This window comes from Lissotriton vulgaris, unplaced genomic scaffold (assembly GCF_964263255.1).
Source record: "Lissotriton vulgaris unplaced genomic scaffold, aLisVul1.2 SCAFFOLD_516, whole genome shotgun sequence".
In the NCBI taxonomy this organism is placed as follows: domain Eukaryota; kingdom Metazoa; phylum Chordata; class Amphibia; order Caudata; family Salamandridae; genus Lissotriton; species Lissotriton vulgaris.
In genome coordinates, this window is record NW_028249857.1 from 800,165 (window position 1) to 810,809 (window position 10,645).

Sequence of the window (10,645 nt, forward strand, 5' to 3'; positions counted from 1 at the left end):
CTTCGGATGCGGGGGACGGCGGCGAGGGCGTGGTTGGCTGATCGGAGGTGGCGTTTGGGAGCGTAGAAGTTGACTCGGCTGTTGAGGTAGCTCGGGCCTTGGTCGTGTAGGGCTTTGTGTGCGTGGGTGAGGAGGCGGAAGGTGATTCTCTTGTTGATGGGGAGCCAGTGAAGGTCTCTCAGATGTCCGGAGATGTGGCTGGATCGTGGGATGTCGAGGATGAGTCTGGCTGAGGCGTTTTGGATCCGCTGGAGTCTCTTCTGGAGCTTGGCGGTGGTCCCGGCATAGAGGGCGTTGCCGTAGTCCAGTCGGCTGGTGACGAGGGCCTGGGTGACGGTCTTCCTGGTCTCTGTGGGGATCCACCAGAAGATCTTCCGTAGCATGCGTAGGATGTTGAAGCACGCCGAGGAGACGCTGCTGACTTGCCTGGTCATGGAGAGGGAGGAGTCCAGGATGAAGCCCAGGTTTCGTGCATGGTCTGTCGGTTTGGGTGCGGTGCCCAGGGCGGGAGGCCACCAGGAGTCGTCCCAGGCGGAGGGAGAGGAGCCCAGGATGAGGACCTCCGTCTTGTCCGAGTTCAGTTTCAGGCGGCTGGTCGTCATCCATTCGGCTACCTCTTTCATCCCTTCGTGTAGGTTGGCTCTGGCGGCGGCGGGGTTGTTGGTCAGGGAGAGGATCAGCTGGGTGTCGTCGGCGTAGGAGATGATGCTGAGGTGGTGTTTGCGTACGATGGCCGCGAGGGGGCTCATGTAGACGTTGAAGAGGGTGGGGCTCAGGGATGATCCTTGGGGGACGCCGCAGATGACTTCGGAGGCCTCTGACTTGTACGGTGGTAGGCGGACTCGCTGTGTTCTTCCGTCGAGGAAGGAGATGATCCATTCCAGCGCCTTGTCCTGGATTCCGATGTTGCTGAGGCGCCGTACCAGGGTGCGGTGGCAGACCGTGTCGAATGCCGCGGAGAGGTCTAGGAGGATGAGGGCCGCTGTTTCTCCATTGTCCATCAGGGCTCGGATGTCATCGGTGGCGGCGATGAGGGCGGTCTCGGTGCTGTGTTTGGCTCGGAAGCCGGACTGTGAGGGGTCGAGGGATCCGTTCGTCTCGAGGAAGGCGGCCATCTGCTTGTTGACGGTCTTCTCGATGACTTTGGCTGGAAACGGGAGAAGCGAGATGGGGCGGTAATTCTTGAGGTCGGTGGGGTCCGCTGTTGGTTTCTTGAGTAGAGCGCTGAGTTCGGCGTGTTTCCAGCTCTCGGGGAAGATGGCGGTGTCGAAGGAAGTGTTGATGATGTCTCGCAGGTGGGGTGCGATGACAGCGTCGGCCTTGTTGAAGATGTGGTGAGGGCAGGGGTCGGTTGGTGATCCGGAGTGGATTGAGTTCATCGTGCGGATGGTGTCTTCGGTGCTGATCGGGGTCCAGGCGTGGAGGGTGGTGGTGGGGGGGGGTGGCTGGTCGGTCGTGGTGTGCGTTGGTTGGCCAGCCATTGAACAAGAGAACTCTAGCTCTCCATTCCAGCTGATTGTTTTACACCCAAACCCTTGCTCTGCGAAATTTGCATATAGCTCATAGGTCCTTTTTGCAAAGTCGACTTCCTTTTATCCACTTTATGCTAGGATTCTTTGCTCAGAGCCACTCCAAAATGCCCTGTCTCGACTGCATTAGGCTAGCCTTTAGACAAGAGAACTTTTGATTCCCATTTCGACCATTCTACACTTAGGCCTGTGCCTTTTTTTTTATTTGCACACTGTTTGAAATTATTCTGTGTATAGCTAGTCTTATTTTTATTATCTGCTGGTTTTATTCACTTTCAATAGGACCAGCTTTCCTCTCTGTCCACATAGCACTTGGTTTGGGTCCTGTGTTTTTTGCCGTAGGCCCACTGCTTAAAGCGGTCTATACAGGTCTACCTCGCTACGTGCTCTATGTGTTTCCCACCCACCAGGAAGGCAAGACCTATCCAAATTTCATCTATTGGTTCCCAGCAAAAGTTTTATCATATGGGCTTATTTGAATTGTGTACATTCAAATGATTTTTACTGTTTGTAAAAGTGTTTATTAACCATACAATAAAACTGAGTTGACTTGACTGTAGGGCGTAAGTTTTTTTCTAAAGCACAACATTGAAATGCCAGTAAAAGACCTATACACATATTTCAAGATATATCCACTATTATGAAAGCACAAATAAAGCACTGTTTTTTGTTGATGGAAACAAAGATTTTATTAAGATCAAAACAAATCAAGACACTTTACATAATGATGTGCAAATGATAAATATTCACTGAAACCCAATTTCCACACATTATTATTTGTGCACTATATAGTTTTATCAGTAAAGCTACATGTCTATACATATTTAGTGGCCATTTAACCTGAAAACATGAGGTCTAAACAACAGTGTGTTACCTCAGGAGTGCTCCAAAATGCACCACTGGCTGCATATCATATCCTCACCACTCTCTACTTGCCATCTAGATCTCTTCAATCTTCTGCCTCTCGTTTAGTGGTGGGTTTAGTGGTGGCACCTCAACTTTGTAGTGGAAAGGTGGGGCTTAGTCATTTCCCTTCTTGGTGGCTAAACAATGGAATATACTCCCTCTTGTCCTGTGTTTGCACAGGGTTGCCCTGAAGGTCTGGTCATTTTCAGACTCTGCTTGGACTGCTTTTGAACCATAGTTCAGTCATATTAATGTCAGGCTGCTCAAGTTCCCAATAAAGTGCTCTATACATTACTTCAAGCGAAATCAAGTCCAGTTGACCAGTTACAAATGGTTTCAAATTGATCCAATAGTAGGACATTTGCTTACATTTGTTGAAATGAAATGTCAACTGGAAGAGAAGAGATACTTTTTGTTGAACAAAAACACCATTAAATCTCAACATATGCCATGAGTAACCAATAAAAATAGTTTACTGCATTAGGACCCATTCTAACCCCGGTTATTACTGTAGGATAGGTGCAGACTATAGGTGGTCTTGGGGCGATGATTGAGTCTTATGTGTAATGGGAGCGTATGGTGTATGGGTAGAGTGAGAAGAGTAGCTGCAGGGTTTGCATTGTGTCACGTCACCCATCTGGACAGGTTGGTAAGGCTGTGACATCACAACATCTTGTCCAGGCAAGATATACATGAATCCTTGAGACGAAGCCAGGGGAGCTCGACTTGGAACAGGTTGAAAGAGAAAGATTATGCAGCTACCTGTCCTCTAAAATGTCAGATGCCAGATGCAGAATTTTTCTTCAGAAAGGTAAATCACCTACTGTAGCACTTATTTAAAGCACTATGCAAGGCACTTTTAATCTTACCATGGAAGAGGCTCTAGGCTCTTGGAGCCTGGCGGAAGGCAAATAATTCAATCTTTCGGAACGTAATTCATTGAAGATGAGAGGTGGACCCAAGAAATGTTAGGATTGGAAGCATATAGGGAATCCTCTTCGGAGCAATGGTTCTATAGGTAATCTGTGATAGGTGTGCAACAGGTAGGGCAGGTGAATGAGAGATGAGAGTGAGTTCACACAAAATGTTCCCCAAAATGGATAATGTTCACTCAACTTACCATTGATCATAGGCTCCCACCTTCCTTGAGGTTTGCAAAGGGACCTGACATTAAAGCTGACTCCCCTTGTAGTGGTAGTCGGCAGAAGGAAGAGTTGCAGTCCGGACCTTGTTATATGTTTTGGAGGTGGAATGCAGGCCCCATGTGTTTGTGATAAGGCGGGCATGTTTATGTTGACAAGAATTTTTTGCCAGTCTCTGCATCCTACATGTTAGGGGAAGTAAAGGTTTAGCATAAGAGACATTTGTGAGGGCCACCTAGCGGGTCCAAAAGGTAATCCAGCCCATATTTACTATTTATGGTCCTGATTATCATTTCTACTGGCACTCAAGATCAGCACTGTGTGCAAGAATCCATATCGGTCATCCCCACCTGGGTGGAAAAGAGAGGCAACTCTCCTATTAATCTGATACATTTTTCAGTGGTGTAACGTGAAATGAATAGCGGGGTGGGTCTCTGTAGAATGTGGGGAGTAGCCCCTGAGTCTCTCATATCTCATAGATAATTCCTTGCCTTGGGTTGTATAGGGGCTCCCATAAGGTGAGGGGTCCCTCAAAAGCCTGGGGACCCTCCTGTACCCCAGGGACTGCAGGGACATTTGTTATGCCGCTGACTGTGCTATGTATGTGCATGCTGCATAGATGCAAAGGGGTAACTAGTGACATCCAGCTGTGTCAGAGTCGTGTAACCAGCCCCAAAATCCACTGGCTTCTACTTGCATTGTAACAATCTTTCTAAGTGAAAATCTCATATATTAGCAAGTGGTTGAAGTGAAAACAAGTTGCTACTTCTCGGCTGAAGTTTGTATCACAGTCGGTTTTTTAATTGACACAGTACTAACAACCAGAAAACGGCATTAGGTAGTTGCTCTGTTAAACATCCTAATTTTTATTTTCCAGCCCATTGGTTACCAGGGTGTCGCTACGTTAAGGTCATTGCTAACAGCTACCTTATGGTGCGGCACACAAATAACATAATACAGCTACAACATATGCCTCAAATGGCCTTTTTGCCAGAGTAAAAGGAGCACCCAAACGGCAAAATGTAATTCTTCTGTGAGCCCTAAAATTCCTTGCACCAGAGCCAGGTCTACAGGCACCAGCGCCCTGTCTACAGGCAAGATTAGGACTCTCCCACAATGGCGAAGACTTGTATTCCATCTTAGGTGGACGAATGAGACTGTGACAATTTTTGTAAGTCTCGACGTCAAGGTCACAGAGTTCAGAGGCGATCACAGACTCCTGCATCGTCTGAGCCAGCTGAGCCTTCACCGGGATGATGAAGAAATCAAACACCAGTACACCTCATTTCGAGTATGGGTGTTACGGCTCCGGACATTGGACACATGCCTCATGCAAACTAGTTAAGCAGGTTACAGGGCAGGTGTGGGCTGTTGGAAGTGTCATTGGCTATAGCAGAAAGCATCGTACACCGCCGCCTTAAGAAATACAACACCTTAAATCCCAGAGTGACCAACACGACCACTTTTAACGTGTGGCCCATTCGTAAGCACTTCAGGTTTGTTCAACCGAAGAGACTGAGGCACAGAGAGATACAGAAAAACAGTTGTTCGAGACAGGAAACTGCGGATAAAAACTCGAGTAAGTTGTACAGTCGACAATTTACCCGCTTGGCTGCCTTTCACCACCGCAGAATCCAGAGATCTATCTCTTCGGAGCGTGGGAGCTTTGGTGTCGCGTGCACACTAATCCAATAAGAACTCGCTGCGATACTGTGACGCTTCCCCTTATGCAGTTAGAACCACATTTAATGGTACGAGCACCTGAGGAATTTTCGTCAACACCCCACTTTCCCACGTTTTCAGTACTTCTGCCCATCAGAGCTACCACCCGGATTTACCACTGCAAGCCTTCCACCAACTGCTGAAGAAGAAGGGCAGCTGCATCCTGTGTGAACAGTCTGAGTGTGACCTGTGACCCGGATATAAATTGTGGCCATTAAGATTAAAACCGTGAGCCCATCATTGACAGATGAGTGACCTGCTTAATTTATATAGAATAGTCGCCCGCATCGCTCCCTGGACCGGAAGGAATGTGGAAACTGGAATCAAATATGTCTGAGGAATAAACTCCTGTGCCGACCTAGACGCGGTTCTAGCCTTCGAGACGCCTTCATAAACTCATGGTTTGGAAGAAAAAGAATCAGCGCCAAATGTGCATACCAACGTTTTAGTTAACTAATAAGAAAAATAGACTCTGAAATATGCTCCTGGCAAGACCATGTCAGCATCCGGAATGTTCTCTCTCGCTTGACTAATGGCATTTAGGTCTTTGGACTGGAGTGCTTTATGTGTATTCCTATTTCCTAGAGAATTGGCCCCGAAAACTCTACATTGAAGGTTAACTTCATGTCGCAACGAAGGTTATACAGATCATGGTGAAGTTAATGACCTACGACATCGAACTGCAGTCACTTTCCAATTTGGTGTAAATGGATGCCATACCTACTTTCGTTTTGCTTGTCACCAGCAGCTGATTTTCTGCAGTACCATATTAAGAATTCACCAAATTATGCTTCTCTTCATCTTTTGCATTTAAAGAATGATAACACCGGCTTCGGTTTTTTTAGGCCTTCTCTCTTTCCAGCGTGACATTCGCGACTCTCTTTTGTGACATTGTGGAGTTTAGCATTAAAGATCAGAAGTAAGGAAGCGAAGGAAATATAAGGCAAAGGTAAGTTGCTTCTGTTCCCTTCTAGAAGGGACTCGGCCTGGCACTTGGGGTGAGCTGTTCCTATGCCTACAGCTGCGCTCTGTCTGTATGGCGTACAGGGCAAAAAGCAATGGATTGGAATGCGGCTCAGAGTAAATATCAGCAGTTGAGATTAATTTAGGCATTTCGCGCATCTCTTTGTTCTTGTGTATTTGGTCATAAAAAAGTGACACACTGTTTTCCAACAATAAAAGTATGAAAAAGAAAATACTTTAATTCTAATAATTATTCTAACACAACACTGTACCTTTATCTGTGTTCTACAAATGACTATTACTCAAAATACCACTTCTTATCATTGAAATCCCTGTGGATACTTTCCCTTCAGGCAGACTTTTTCAATGACATGTGCCCTTTCTATGTTCAGAATTTAGAAGTCGACCTTGGGCGGGATCATATGCGTTTAGTTGAAGTTCCGGTGACATGGGGTGGACTTTTGAAAAAAATATTTTCATGTTCCCGATCAAAGCTGAATAGCGAGAGGCTGTGTCAGATAATTCATAATGAAAAATCGAAAAATCAACTACCTGTCTCCCTAATCCCCTTGACGAATATTTTATCTCAGGCCTAAAGTATGCTATGCATCCTTACTAGAGATCCTGCAGTGGCAGCGGCCTCGATCTCATTGGTGCTGCAGGTGCAGTGGCACCGGGGTGAAAAGGGCCCATTAGAAATGAGCTGAATGCACTCTGCCATTAGGGTGGGTGAGCATATGTGGTAGAGCAGCATGCCTTCACTGGACATCACAGCGCCACGTACCAGGGCTGTGGCTCTGATCCACAGCATGAAGCATGCACCACTGTCTTACACACGAGCAGTTTCCTATAAAGCTTTATAAAGGGTTTCTATAGCAGCTCGTAAAAGATGTTTAAGTATGACATAGCTGTGCTTGTGATATGAGCTGTGATAACATCACCCCAGCAATGCAAGCCCTCCACGACGACCTTGCATTTCTTGCTAAGTTCCCTGTACACAGAGGGTGTTTATATGTTGTTAGCCTTCTCAATGTGCTACTCAGCTTGAGAACAACATCTACTTTCCTTTCTCTTCCAAGACACACAAGACAAGCGCACAATTACACCAACAGAACATCAGCTGAGCAACCTTTGAAAAGTTGAGTCCAGAGCCCTCGCAGGTACATTTTGACAGCACCAGCAGACCTCTCCTGTGGTCTGAAATAAATGCTCTGGAACTTGAGCATTTTCCTGCTTCTGTATATTTGGGTTTTCCCTGTTTCTCTTTCCAGCCACCTGAACGTTTGGGTAGGTCCCCATCATATCTTTTCTACATTCAAGAAGACGCCACTTTTCGTGACTAGTGCTCACACTACCCACATTTTGCTCCCACCTCCTTGAGTCTCTGGTCATTTCAGCTACAGTTGGATCAATGATATAACCACTTCAACTGCTGTTGTCCCTTCCTCACCAAACCTGCCGGTACCGACGAATGAGATTTTACCGGCTACCAAACGTGTGGCATGTTTGCAGACCCGCAGGCCAGTCAATCAATCAATCAGTATTTGTACTGCACGCTTATCACCACGTGGGTATCCTGTCAGTTGGTTACTCATCCTCACATCATTATTTGCAGGGCCGATTCCCTGACTGGTTGGCTCTGAATTAAGGGCTGCTTCACCCTGACATATTACACAGAGCTGGATTTACTGTTGATTTTAAATGTACATCAGAGCAACTTAATGTGAACGCTATAACTGTATTGATGGCTTTCACTAGTTTTCATTCGGTTAGCGTCTAATTGGCTAAAAAACACCACAATTTGTCACCACTGACACCCAACTTAATAGTCTCATCATTTCTCTTCTCTTTAAAGAACCCTACATCACACTGCAGTAGCTACCCATCAACCTTCTACCTTGTCACTCGTTGACTGTTTGCCTGCATTGGACCCTGTACAGCACTCCACTACCTTCATGGCTTGGTTCAATTATGCAAATAACACATACATACACACAGACACACATACACTCAAGCTATTCTTTCACTCGCCACACCACAGCTTGGGAGCGTACCAAGGAAGGCTACACAGCAGCTATCCAGACATCCACTGTTCTCTGCCTACTGACTTACATTTCCAAATAAGGCTGTCAAGGTTTGGTCAAGCGCACGAAAGCCAGAGATGAAATCCACAAGCCACATTTGAATTGGTCATGACATATGGGTCAATTTATGCATATTACACTACACGCTCCATCTTTTAGCATAACCACAGTAGTGATGTGTGCTTTTTAGAAGTTAAACATCACCAAAGGTCTCCATTGTAAACGTGTGCACATTGGTTCAAATCACATGCAGCACTATGATGTATATCACCCACCATACGTACATTTCAGGCCAGGAGTTATCAATTCTCATATCTATCGACCATTTGGTGGCATGTCACAAGCGTTCTTCTCCCAAAAAGAGAGCAATTGCTGCTATGTACCAGGTAAATGTATCCCCACCCGCTGAGAACCCAAAAGACAAGGATGGGGAGGACTCACATGGCTCCGTTGACCACCACCACATGGCTCTTAAGAAGGATGGTCACGTCCTTGATGGTAATGAGGACGTTGGTGATCTGGGGGTGTCCCACGCCACCGTCGCGCTGGATGTGAACTGAGAACTCCTTGTAGGACTCCCTGCAGTCTGAGGCAAAGTTGTAGTCACAGATGCCAGGAAATTGGTAGAAGTCCCCGTCGAAGGTCTTGTAGTGGTTGTTCCCCCAAGTACTGCAGACATAGTGGCCATGGCTACGTTCCTTTCCTGTCCAGAACACACACAGCAAAAGCACATATTAAGACAAAAGCAACCAAACCACACTGTCCATTTTCTTTTGGGAGTGAAATGATGACACACATCTGTTGCCCATTTTATTTGTCCCTGTTTGCTCATGACTACTTGAAAGGAGAATCATGTTCGGCATCTAAATCCTTCTCTGACACACTTCCTTCCTCACTACTTAAAGAGGTTCTGTGTGCTCTAAAGTAACTGGTTCCCATCCTACAGATCCAGCCCCCCCCCAGCTTACCTTTTATAATGTCCACACCATGGGCACAGGACAGAGCCAGCCATAGGAGGCCTAGACCGGCCCAGCTGAGCCCCATCGTGACTGATGAAGGATGGGGGAGTGAGCTACAAGAACTGACCCTGCATAGCGCTCTCTCCTTTTATAATGCTCCTTTTACAAGGAGATCTGTAAGGGAGGAGTATGGAGCAGGAAGTGCCGAGCCCGGGGAGGTGTGAATGCCACAGAGAACGAAAAAGCAAACAGAGAGGACATTCCTATATTTGTAAAGTGGCATTTGACACGAAGAGTTGGATAAAAGGGTGTAGTTTTCACTGTCTTGCAATTAATGGTAAATCATAAACTAGGAAGGTTTACCCTTACAACATGACCCGCTGCTTTTAACACATTCTCTTGCAATTAGCCTTTTATTGCATTTACATGTATTGATTCAAAACTGTGACGTTACTTGCCTTAAGTTTGTCGGATTCCGAGTATTTACTGTACAGACCTTTCCCTTTAAACCATTAGAAAAGGCTGGCTTGAGGACTCCGGGCAGCCTGTGCACTTTGACCCGTCACTTCTATTGGTTAAGGATGTTTGTAGGATGCAGTGAATTTCTACAAGATAAGAGATACATTAAGAAACTTGTCATTATGTTCTATTGTACTAGTGAATGGATATAACTTATAAATACAGTAACCGACTCTCCATATATTGATATGAAACTGGTAAATCTTGAACACTAAACATACAAAGAATGAGTCCCTCAAATTAGCATATTGCACAGTGGCGGTTACCGCTGCATAGTTATGGTTCAGCTCGACTTTCCAGGACATTTTTTGATTTGCCTATCACTTTTTCCTGGTTCAAAGGAGCTGCACCAAACTTGGCACCTCCTTTGCATAGTCATCTAAGGTCTGGCATGCCAAATTTCATGCAGTTCTGTGCAGGGGGAAAAACTCAAGAGTGAGGTAAAAAAATATGTTTTCACATTTAAGCCACGTTAGGAAATTGTGCTCGACCCTATATCCAAAACCACTAAATGGCTAAGAAGGCTGGGATGGTGTGAAGCTACCTGAGTTGGCACGTCCATGTGTGTCCATTGGCTGGATCAGCCATGAATGAAATGCCTCTGTTGACGTTTTTGCTAGCACACAGTTGACAGATGGACATGTTGGAACCTGGCAAATCCTTGCAGTTGGAGAGTCACCCTGTCCTGGGGAGGGAGGAGGCTGTCTGCTGCCACCACCAACCTGCAAGGACCAGGTCTCCCGCAGGGGATTACTGGAGTTGTTTAGGCTGCAGGAGCCCCAGATTCCACTCCGGTCCAATGGCACTCTGGCCTTGGTAAG

General features: G+C 46.3%; 1 protein-coding gene across 1 annotated transcript in view; it reads right to left on the minus strand.

Moving 5' to 3' along the window:
• The window catches only part of LOC147663471 (mucin-2-like), a 175,798-nt gene extending 166,203 nt beyond the window's left edge, over positions 1-9,595 (minus strand). The window contains 2 exon segments of the mRNA XM_086950423.1: positions 8,788-9,049; positions 9,315-9,595. Coding sequence (XP_086806549.1) covers positions 8,788-9,049; positions 9,315-9,390 — 338 coding nt within the window. The 5' untranslated portion in view covers positions 9,391-9,595.
• Positions 9,596-10,645: the final 1,050 nt, after the last annotated feature.